This window comes from Heliconius melpomene, chromosome 9 (genome assembly GCF_056956725.1).
Source record: "Heliconius melpomene rosina isolate 202511_hmr_F chromosome 9, ASM5695672v1, whole genome shotgun sequence".
Classification (NCBI taxonomy): domain Eukaryota; kingdom Metazoa; phylum Arthropoda; class Insecta; order Lepidoptera; family Nymphalidae; genus Heliconius; species Heliconius melpomene.
In genome coordinates this window covers 8,545,329-8,558,087 of record NC_140397.1, presented here as the reverse complement: position 1 = coordinate 8,558,087, position 12,759 = coordinate 8,545,329, and the positions used below count along the sequence as shown (strand labels likewise).

At 29.7% G+C, this 12,759-nt stretch overlaps 1 protein-coding gene across 1 annotated transcript; it reads right to left on the bottom strand.

Moving 5' to 3' along the window:
• Positions 1-977: 977 nt before the first annotated feature.
• CycJ (Cyclin J) lies at positions 978-10,151 on the bottom strand. Its single transcript, XM_085190091.1, has 6 exons — positions 9,746-10,151; positions 9,084-9,194; positions 7,010-7,181; positions 6,368-6,649; positions 5,485-5,641; positions 978-5,078 (listed from the first exon to the last, which is right to left on the bottom strand). The coding sequence occupies exons 1-6, from the start codon at positions 9,851-9,853 to the stop codon at positions 4,703-4,705; spliced, it is 1,206 nt and encodes a 401-aa protein (XP_085046217.1). The 5' UTR covers positions 9,854-10,151; the 3' UTR covers positions 978-4,702.
• Positions 10,152-12,759: the final 2,608 nt, after the last annotated feature.

The following is a 12,759-nucleotide window of genomic DNA, read 5'->3' as shown; positions in this document are numbered from 1 at the left end:
CCCTGCAGAAGCGAGATATTAGTGCAATCTATAACTTAGGCCCTAAACACTCCTTAAGGCAAAAGTTTAAAGAAATAAATATATTGAGAGTTGCTCTCTATCTCAATATATTTTTGAAAATATTATGTATGTTAAGAAAAACAATGTGTATGCATTTACAATAGGATCTCAAAAAATGTCAAAGAACTTTCTATATCACGATTTAAAAAAATGTGAAAAGACGTTTGTGTGTTAAAGGTTATTACCAAATTAATGATGTTATAAATGACTAGTATATGAAATAGAAATATTAATAACGAAATTGAAAACTAAAGATTCAGTCAATTCAGTAAAACAGTTGTATAAAATAACTGTTACGGCAATTAGCAAAATTGTCGAACTAAATACTTTAAATTAACATAACTGTCTTATTTATGAACCTATTGTAATAAAATAAACTCTTTGTTTTCGGAAGCTTGCCAGAATCCAATAGTGACCACTGCATCTAAATCTGTTAAGTCGATTCTGAGATTAGCGATAACAAACGGACAAACAGACAAAAATTTTAAAAATCATTGTTTTAGGTTGTATTAGGTTAATAAACGTTCCCAATAACATTTTTTTAAATATCTTCCAAGTACAGACACCGACCCTCTCGATTTTATTATAAGTATAGATAACACGCCTTGGGAATGAAATGCACGCTCCAGTCTGTTTCAAAGGTATTATTGTCATAAATAATTAAATATATTGTATTTGTACAAAATTGATTTAAAAAATGTCTCGCTGAGTTTCTTGTGCCGGTTCTTGTTAAGTCTGAGGCATTAACTTTAGTGAACTGGAAGATTATTTAACGTTCAAAAAATGAAGCATGTAACTTCTTATTTTGAATAAAATGATTTGAATTTGAATTGGATAAACATTTTGCAACATTAGAACCGGACACCAATTAAAGCGTGGGATTTTAATTAATGGTGAAAATTAAATAAAAAATAATGGATATTCAATTTATATTTTATTCTGAGTAAGTATAAAAGTATGCTCTATTAACCATCTATTATAACGCACCTCGCTATTTACTAACCTTCAGTCTTCGTACTACGTTTTAAGCCATAAGAGACAAAAAAATAGAAAAAAAAGTAAAATGAAATAACTAAAACAAAAAAAATGCTTAAATTAGTAAAACTTTCTTTTAGACAGAAAAGTAACTTTCAAAGAAAAAAAGCATGATATTTAGTTTGGCTCAAAAACATTAGGCAATTTTTAAGTAATTCAAATTTATAAAGCTATACTTTTTAGTAAATTAGGACTTGATTATCGTTTACTATATAGTATTAAAAGCTGCCAAAATAAAATGAAAAAATAAGATTTTTTTAAAAAATTAAATGTTGCCCAAAGAAAAAATAAAACTAAAAATATAAAAAAAGTCTAATTTTTACTTGTATGTAGAGAAATATTGTAGGTGAGTAAATTTTCAAGTAATTACATACATTACAATATACCTCGGAAGCACTTTTTCACAAACTATGTACAGCCAACAAAAAAAACAGCTTTCAATTACACATGCATATATGTGTTTACGTATATTAAAATATTATTCGAAAATGATGTAGTTGGATTTTTTTGTTGACTTTACTTAAGAACGTGCTTTACAAAATCAAGTACAGATATAAAAAAACGCAGATCACAATTTTTTTAAAATTTAACAATGGTAACTTTAACATTAAAAAAAGCTTAATAGATTAAAATTATCCATTCATATTGTGGTATTATGCAAATTTTATTACCACACAGTAACAATTATGAAAAAGGAATCAATTTCAAAGATAAATGCGTTGTAACAAAAATATTTTCAACCATCATCTGTTGCTTTGTAATAAAAATAAAAAAAACGAACTCTTCACAACCTTTTCGCAATCAAAACCCTTAGAAAAATAAATAAAATGTGTGTTTTTTTACAATAGAAATTAGCTAAATTTTGTACCACACTAATAGGATTAAATGTTGCCATTACAAAAAAAAAACAATTATAAACTATAAAATGAAGAAATATTAACTTAAATATATTTTTCAACATATGGCGTTATCGAATCCTTTTAGCGCGATACTTACATAAAAGAAATTAAACTAGACAACACTAAGGTGACTTTTTAATATACATTACTAAAAATGGCTATGTTTGACACATATTAATATTTATCCAAATTGAAATATATATATTTTTTAATAACTTAAATAAGAATACAATAAAAAAATCACCTTAGTTTAAGAGAGTATTCTAGAATATCCCAGATTATATAATATTTTATAAACGATAAGAAGAAAAAAAGATATTGCTTTGGCAATCCTCTTTACTTCACACTGAATTGTATCTCAATTGAATAACCTGTTTTAACAATATAGTAGAACTCGACCTTTGAATATATTAGGGGTTCGATTATTGACACTCATAATAGATAAAACAAAATATAAGATAAATACAACAGCGACTCGCCCGTTATAATTACAAAACTAATTATAACTGAATCTGAATTACTTTTGTGTTGTAATAACACTGTCATTTTAAAGAAAATAATATCCGCCAAATTTTGGTCAAACCTCCTAGGTATCATAGGTCCTGTTACATTGATAAACAGACATAGACAGTAATCAGTTACATGTTACATATTTATGTCGATAGACAAATAGGAATGCTAAGGAATCTTACAGTTATTATAAAAAAATCTTCTAGGAAATAATGTGTGATATTAAATATAGGTTGTTTATTTTTTGATAAGAACTTTCATTATATGACATTTAATTTACAACAGATTTTCTTCTATAATTACAATCATGAAAAAGAGTAGACTTTTGGCAAACTTTTTACTTTTAGGAAACTAATTTCACATAGGTACCCAGTTAATAAATTATTTATTTAAATTGTTAATTAATAAAAAAAAATAAAGTAGCAGCTACTATTGCCACTCAGTAGAATAATTTAATTTTTAATATTACACTACCACTCCACAAATTAAAAAAGGTTTAAATTTATTTGCTGTCATAAAATAATCACAAAAAAATCGATATTAGAATTTAAACCGAGAACAAAAAATCGAATAATCAAATCCCCATTATGAGTGTCAAAATAAAATCGATATAATTATAATATTTTTAATCTATCATAAGCTTTGGGCCTATGTTTAAGCATTATATATTATTATATTCGGTACGCATCTTAAGTAATACCTATGTAAGTACACTTTCAACATCTAAATGCTTTACTACATGTTATTATTAGATTTATTTATATGTTGTAAATGTTTAATCAGTTCTTTTTTTATTCAATAATTTGTCTAGTTGAAGTGAAATTTTATTATAGCATATTAAATGATTTTTAACCTTCTTATTAGTACATATGATAAAAAATATAGTATTTCATAAAGCAATCCAGTTCAGCCATAGGCAGAAAAAAATTGAATGGTCTTTTCTAAACATAACCAACTTTAGTAATCAATAAATTATTAAGAGATTTAGAGATGACACACGAAAAGAAAAAAATATAAAATATTTTTTAGGAAACATTTCAGAAACACATCTGATTGAATATTTACAGCATTTCACATTTATTATTAAGGGCAGTATCGGGATTATTGTTTAAATTCGTATAACTGTGTATAACGCATACATTACAACAGATAGATAGGTTAAGAAAAATCCCGTCTACATTACGCCATATCGATTTTACTACATATTATATTAAGTTGTATGAGATAGTGTCGGATTGCAAGCACGACGGTTTACAGCCAAACGTTGAACCACCATGACGGTCTATACTATTAATAATGCTAGTAATCTTATTTAACAAAATATAATCCTTTACTTTCAGATTTTCATGAGAAGTCATATTTATTTATTCTGTTTTTCCAGTACGCAATAATGTAAACGGGTTAAACACCGACAAACAGACACCAATGAAACATTCTTTTTATTTACACATTTACATAACAATCATCATAACTGGGCGTTTTAAAGCTCTCGAAAATTGGTGTTTATTCCTCGACGTTATTGTGTACATTAGATTGACAACCTTTTTTTTGTGTAAAATAAATTATAATGAAATAAAAATCTTGGATATTAAAAAAAGTTACACTTTAAACAATACAAATAAGACGAAAAATAAAAACAAAATATCTTTTTAAAATAAAAAAAAAAAAACAAAAGGTTGTCAACCCAAAATCAATTGGTTACTATCTAAATATTAATTTTTAAATACGTATGAAATGAAAACGACCATCATAAGTCTTTTTTTTTTTAAATAAAACTAAGCTGTATCTTATGACATTTGCAATAATTCAGCATTTTTATGTTTTTTTTTTATATGAAAATATATATTTTATGTGTTTTTGTACTATTTCTTTAGTTTTCACCTGTTTTAAATTTTATTATATGGCATAGCTATATAAATTTAGATTTTTTGTTTAATTATTACACAAATGGAATGTTTAGTTTTATTCTTTTTAATTATATTAAATATATATTAAAAAATATCTACATACATTCTGCACTTATTGAATAAAAGCTAGGCTATTTATTCTATTTTATTTCCAATCCATTATTAACAATCTGTATTCAATAAGCATGTTAAGGTAATCGACAAAACCTATCAATCAAACCGAATTATTGCGAAACATCGATACACACAATCGATTCTTACGAAAAAAAAATCGATTCACATAAAACAAAATCAAAGAACAACTTGAGACATTTGGTTAGCTAACCGATATCTTTTTCTGTCTAATTCTACATTACCATCCAAGGGTCGTTTCACAGCCATGCTAGTTGATGGGACAGAATTCATAGCTTCGATTAGCCGTGTCGACTTACAATATTGTTTCTGTCCAGGAATATATTGATTAAGGATGTTATCGTCAAAATTTATTGTAAAATCGGTCCTTACGGGGTACGAAACAGTGGCGGGATGGGTACGACACAACATATCTTGACGGTATGTGTCGTATCCGGGGGAATTACCTGGTGTGGTTGTAGGGGAAGTCGTGGCGCTACTGTAACCTTGATCGCCTTCGGTATCGGAGTCACGTGATTTCAGGATTTGCATCATTCTGTGAAAAAAAAAATGTTTTTTTTTTAGTTTTATTTCTGGGTTTTATTTTCTTTGTAAGTTCGTATGTATTATGTCAGTTTTCGCTTCTTTGTTATAACCATAGAGAAAGGATCTCGACCTTTTGGGAAATCAACTTTCTGACTTTTCGGCCTTTTTTTCATCATTTTAACTTTTTTAAAGGTTTTGCACAATTTAAGCTTTTTAATCGTGTTGTCATTTGTAAATTATATTCTTTTTTAATATTGCTGTGGCACAGTCGCATCAAGTTTAACTGTGGGTTCAAATGTTAATCGTGGAAATTATTTTTATTTAATTATTTTAATTATTTTTATTTTCTCGCTCTGGGTAAACACGAGCCTAAACTAACTCTAAAATAAAGTGGTACATGGGTACCGGTCCCCTACCTTATAAGCAGCCTGGCGACGGGCGCCACGACGTCGGCCGCCCGCCCCGTCGTGGCCGCGAGCCAGGCGGGCCAGGCCGCCAGACCGAGGTCGGCGCGCGCGCACGCTACGCACGCACATCCCACCTCCACGCTGTCGATCACTTTGAGACGCACGTCTGGAATCAATTAACTTGTCATATACTAATAGAAAAAAGAAAAATAATCTTTTAGAAAAGGTAACAAAATATTATAGCGGAACTTGAGAGCACTAAGTCACATGTAGTGTTGTTATTTCGAATGTCAAATAATTTATCCACTAAAGTCAGTCTTCTCTTGCCAAACGATCCTTCCAAACTAAATTACTAATAGAGAAAAAGGAAATAATGTTTTAACTACAGTATCAGAATTTTAAAGTAGTCCCATATATTTCTTTATACATTTTCTAAAATTACGTCAGTATTATCAGTTTTAGTGTATACTGTCACAAAAACTTAAAATTAACAATAGCAATGTTTATTTAAAAAGAGAAGCGCCAGGGAAGCTATAGCTCCTGTGTCACACATGGACATGGGCGGGGGTGACATAATAATCTCACGAGGTATCCGCAGGGTAGTCCGAGGAAACCTGGGGATCTAGTGTTACGACACTCCGTTCTCTATTTTTCGAGGAATTCTTGAGGTATCGTGCGTTAAAGGGCGAAACTCATCACCGTACTTTTTGTCGTTAACAAAGTGAGGAAATGAAAATATTAAATATTTTATTTCACCAAGTGAGGATTGAACGCACACTAAAGTAATTAGAGGGTCTTATACCATGCCATTTCAAACCAAAAAAAAAACAAAATAAACATAAAAAATCCCTGAATCAATCAAGTAAATTTTTAATTCACATGCTCCACTTACCCGATAAAGTCAAATCCAAATAAGCCTCCAATAATTTAGCACCGTCTCTTTTAAACCTCCTTACAAATTTTGGATGTCTTGTTGTCAAATCACTATCGGTCACTACATACTGCGCTAATAAAGCCGCAAACGTCACTGGGGTTGGTGTCAAAAGTCTCCATCTGACGTGTTGGCCAACCATCCATTCTAATTGTCTGAAGGTTTTACCGCAGAGTTGTACACCAGATATCTTTGACAACGTCTTTAGGGTTGGTGCGCGGCTTAACTTTTCCTCGCTTTTTGCTGAAATGTTATAATTTTTACATTAATTTGAAAATTGACCTATGTACTAAAGCATGTTCTGTTTTTGAGGCCAGTCGTGGCGCAGAGGCACAAGCTTATGCTTGTAAACGCGACTGGTTGACGGTCCGATCCCCACTAGAAAGAAAAAATGTAATTTTTATTTAAATTTATTATTTCATTTGCCCACTCTGGTGTCGAGGAAAAGCACGGCGTTGAATTTCACTACTCAGCACGCAAGGCGTCCAGAATTTGGCGAAAAGTGAGGAATGGAGTGTCTTCCCTGTCCTACCCTGCTGCGTGCGGAATACAGCGTGATGATTCATAGACAAGCTTAGAGAACTTCGTGGTAAATCTACTTACCAGCCAAACTAAGACAAGCCAAAGCGACATGCGTAAGCCTGTCCGCTCTCAGTCTGTGCGCGTCCATAAACAAGTCCAGCTGGTGAACCGCCGTGTGTAAAGTGGCAATGGTTAGTCCCATTTTGTTAGTCACGTCTCTAAGTTGTTGGACTAAAGAGCCACGAAACTCCAGCTGTTGGAAGGAACTTTAGTTAATTAGATTATAGACTCCTGACTGAGATCCCAGGACCCCCAGACCCACGTCATTTTAGCAAAGCTGAAATTTTGATGATTAATAACAGAAATAAAAAATATAGTCTAAATCTCTAATATGTAGTTAAGAGTGTATTTTTATTAACTCACTAACTTGAAAGTAGGGGGTAGCGTCAACTACACGCTGCCCTACGTTAAAGCAGAAACGTTTGTTAATATGTTTATATGTTTTTAAGAATAACGTAAAAAAAGTATATTTATTATTACCAGACCCTTTACGTGGGTCTTTACTACTGGCAGACATTCTAAAGGTTGTTTAAAATTGGGTCAAAGTACGTTATACTCAAAAGTTTTAATGTTACTTATATTATTTATGGACTATTTCAAGGGCCCTGGGATCTTGGGCTATTAGGAAACGTGTGTGCAAAGTGGCTATGTTAAGACCTTTTTTCGATCACGTCACGGTTTTTTTCCAACTTCGATCATGGGATCTAGTATTGGATTTGAATCTGCGCCTCTTTGGAAACCGTGTGTGTAGTAGCTTTCAATATATGGATATTGTCATCGCAATATCAAAATAGAACCCATTATCAAAATGGATCATCTCAGTGACTGTCGGCAGCACAGTTATGGGTTCAGCTCCCACTCGAGTAGGAAGACAGACAGTATGCCGCTTGCACCATTATGACTAATATACATTTAATAACAATAAGCTGTGATGATGCAATATTACAAGTTGTATTAATGTTTGGTACTTGAACTTGCTTGCATCATACTTTCATAATGTTGGATGAAATTGCAAAAAAATATTTGAAATTACGCTAATTACATTTGTACATATTACACACTACATATATTTCATTCCTGAAAGTAGGTTCAAATTCAGTAAGTATGGTATCTATATAATAAAAATGATGCAACTAAAAAAAATCAGTTTGTTATAAATTATCTTAGGCTTAATCTATCTTTAACAATATCAAAAGGTATGAAAATTTAGAGTAAAATCAGTAACAACAGAAATTTTTACATGATATCTCAGGATAAAGTACATGAGTATTTGATATTTTTTGGGAAAACCCAAATATGTATCTCTTTTAAGATATTACACAATGTAAATGTAAATTTTATTTGATTGATAATATTTAAATATTTTGGTAAGTCTACAGAACAAAGGAATGATTCATAAGCAATTACTTTGAAAAAAAAAAAAAACAATACATATAGTTCATATTCAAAAGTATTCACAACATTTTTTTTAGTATGAGTCACATAAATTAAATATAATTGTATTTATCATTTACAAGCATATATTTGTTGCTTTGCCCCATGTGTAGTGGGTTATGAATAAAAGAAGAGAAAAATAAATATAATATAACAAATTTTCAATTTTAACCTATTAATTTGAGTTTTTCTGAGATTACAGTGTTGTGATAACTAAAGTCTTTAGTCATATAATATTCAGTAATGATATAGATAGGTATATTATTTAATTTATTATTAAACATTGTAATGAGATATAATGCACTTCATCATATTTAAAAATATTGTAACTTAATATATTATGTTTAATATATCCACTTTAACTAATTTTATTCATATCATTGCCATGTTGCTATTTACCACATACCCTCATTATATTCACTATTTAATAAAAAAAATAAAAAATAAATAAATATTACTTCTCACAAGTTCAGAATATTTCAATTATATAATTTCTTTAATGACTATTGCACTCTAGTAAATTAGAAATTACTCTTTATTTTCATAAATAAGTCTCATTTTATAAAAATACTTAATATTGCATCATTGTTTTGTCTCATCGAAATAATCCAATTTATTTTAATGAATACAGATAACACAGTTTAATCAAAATAATTTTTACCTGCGGTGATTGGAGATGGATCACAGGTTTTTCGGCCTCTTGTTCCAGCAAAGTTTTCCATATGTCTTCACGATACTCACAGTGGTACTCATTGTCAGGGTCAGTGAAGGGCTAGAAGAAAAGAAAAATTAAATTACTTTAAAGGTTCTTATTACATTACTATAAATTTGTTAAAAAAATAATATAATCTTTTTAGTTATTTTTTAAACAAACCAACCAGAAATAATCGAAAAAATATGTTTTTCGTCAATATTTGCACATGTAATATTACAGTTTAAATGTAAACAAGCAGCTAGTAGTGTTTTAATCACTTGTAATAGATAAATAAGATGATAAAAATTCCAATGTCAAAAACCATAAATTTTACACTATTAGTGTCAATATATTGTCAAAATACCCATTTTAAAATAAAAAAAATTTACTTGCTATTAAATTATTTAATTTTTTAAATCACCTATAAAAACTCGAGCACTCATTCAAGGTTAATAATGCGCAATCTGGACAATGTAACAATTATCTACGCTAGAGTACTTTGTTCCTCCTTCCGCGTGGTAATTAAAAGATTATAAATCCTAAACATAACCAACTTAATTAAAAAATTTTAAATAAATCTATACAAAATAGTTAAGCATGAATTTCATAAATCACATTGTCAAACTTACATTCGATTCATACTTCGGCTCTGTAACATCTTGTTTGACCGCGTTTTCACCAGGCACGGTATTCCGTACGCTAGATAGGTTTAATTTAGACATATTCAAGGATTCCATTTTCTAAATGCAGCTGTACTGATAAAAATACAATTACTCAAAAAAGATTCGTAACACGTATACCATATATGACATTCACCACGTGGAAACAAACGTCAAATTAAATATAAAATATCACAGCTTGGCCGAAGATAGCGGGTAATTTCTTTAATTTTCTTTATTTGGCATAATGCTACAGTACTCTGAAGCACATGTAACATATGGGCGAGCTTCTAAAACAGTCATGTTGCGTTTATCGAGACATTCTAGGCACTGCAAGGAAACGTGACGCATTCCCGAGAGTGTAAGAATTCCTAATGAGTTTGACAATGACATTACGTCAGTTTTATTAAAAGAATTATGGCGGACGTTCATTCAGAAATTAAAGTAATTTAATCTTTAATTGTTTTTATAAAGTGTTATAAATATATGTTAATTATTATCAATATTTATTACTAAATTAATGTTTATTTACATTACAAATGTGAAATTCATTAATTATTTTAATATATTCTAATTAGTAAAATATGTCCAATGTTTGTCATCAAATAAAATATGGTATTAAAAATAAATATGTCATAGAATTTTATATATTAATATTGTATATTTATTTAAAATGAATATAATAAGCATTTTTTTTATTTATATTTTTCATATTCAAATAATAAACTGGCAAGACTAGAAATGGTTATGTATGTCCATACATGGACATATGATTTTATTGTCAATAGTGTTGTGCAGTACTAATTCTGGTCTTACAAATTAATCGATAAATATATATGTTTTGTTACAATAATTAATGTTTTTTTTAAATATGTGTTTATAATGTAAGATACAGTTAAAATGTTATAAAAACTGTTTTATAATTTGACAAATCAAGACAAGTTTTTATCTGGATTTGAGATATTGACGAGAAAAAAATTAAGAAAAGAAAATATTAAATTATAATTATTATTAGTATTGAGGCCACTCGTGGCGCAGGGGCACAGAACAAGGTGTGACAGTAAAACCCACTGGTTGTGTGATCGATCCCCATACGAGGAGAAATATTTCGTCGGGGATAGTGCAAATCCGCGTAACTAGCATTGGATAATTTCGCGTAACTGACATTTGTAGCTAAATCTCAATTTCACGGCCATTCGACGTAAGATCCCGATTGGCAGCCTCCTGTTTGATGGGATTTTTTTTTCGACCAATATAAAGCTAGATTTCGCCTAAAAACAATACTGCGTATCTATAATCGACAATTAACAGTACCGCGTATGTCTTCAAGTGTCATTAGAAGTGTATTTTGTAGTTTATTTTTGCTGTCAAACTCCGTCAAAACACATTAAAACAAGTAGAGCTTACTAAAGAAATCGCTGGCACGTTCGAAACGTCATAAATTAAGAACTGAACTGAACTGAACTAAAGAAATCGAAGCTAAATCTTGTTGCGACACAACCACTTTTAGATAGATAAATCTCTTTATTGCATACATATAGAAAATAAAATATTTTACAAGAGAAATATAGACCAATATTGAAAACAGATAAAAATAAAAACACAACACAATAAAAACATTTAGCATAGAGGCAGTATGCAAAGGCGACCTTATCACTACGAGTGATCTCTTACAGGTATAATTAAATAACAATAAGATTTATTTGTATCTATTCCTTTTTACTTTCACTTTTAGTGCATTCTGCTTAGAAAGTCCCAAATTACTGTCTATTTTCTGAAATAACCAATGTTGCATCGGTAGCTTCAACATCAACATGTAGCAATAATGATTTGTTTCCTGAAAGAACCCTGGAACGTGAGGCTGCCATTGAGGCTGAAAAAAGATGCATGTGATCTATGTTGTTCATATAAAGCTGGCAAAATTACTTAACAAATATATCAACAACATGTGTCACGTAAAGATTTAGCAAACGAGAAAAGACTTTAGACAAAGACTTTAGGCTGCAAAAATGGAAAGCTTCACGTAGTAACAGCCGATTTACAAGCTGTGAAATAATGTCCATTTGTGAAAGCTAGTGCATTGTATTTTAAAATGAAGTTAATTGTCCATATAAAACGCTATTGGTGTAGTGAGACAACATCACATTTAAATGCTTCCACATGCATTCCCTTTTTTGTCGATTATTTGAAGAAAATCTTATAAGAGAGTACTAACAACGTCGTAATTTATATTGATGGTTTACATCACAAAACAGAAAAGTCATAGTTTCAAACGCACTTCCGCATTTTTTTAGAAAAAGACCATACTCAAATGGAAGTGGATTCAGTTCACTACATAATAGAAAGTTAAAACATCGGGAAATATTTTTATATAGTCAATACTCCTCAGTTACCAAAGAAGCTAGCTCGAATCCATTTCCATATGAAGTAGTAACGTGTGACCACACTTTTTTCAAGGATTATAGCATTAAAAGTAATCTTATATATGATACAATCCGCCCTGGAAGAGGGGCTGGTACAAAGTGCGGCAAAGTGGTTTTATTGAAAACAAACTGAACTAATTTCAGCTATTACTACAAATACCAAAAAAGTATTACCCCATTTATTCCTTATTCACTATACTTTATTCTTATCTAAGAAAATGACTGAGACATAAAGTTTATTTATATAAGGTAGAATCTACTATTGTTATTCATAGATTAAATATATAACAGTAATTTATTTGCTTTTAAATTTACTGATAATATATTTTCTGAAAAAGCTCTTGGTCTTTTGTGTATTAGTACTTTGAAATTATTTATACTTGTAATACTTAAAGTTGTATAAAAGGCTGATAAAGAATCGCTCAAAGCTGATTAAAAAGTGTTATTGATAGTGTATTTTCAATTTTATATTTAAGGGGGATTGTTTAATACATTAATTAATAAATAATAAAATCTTCATTTTATTATTAAATATTATTTGGAAAATTAATTGCACGTTTG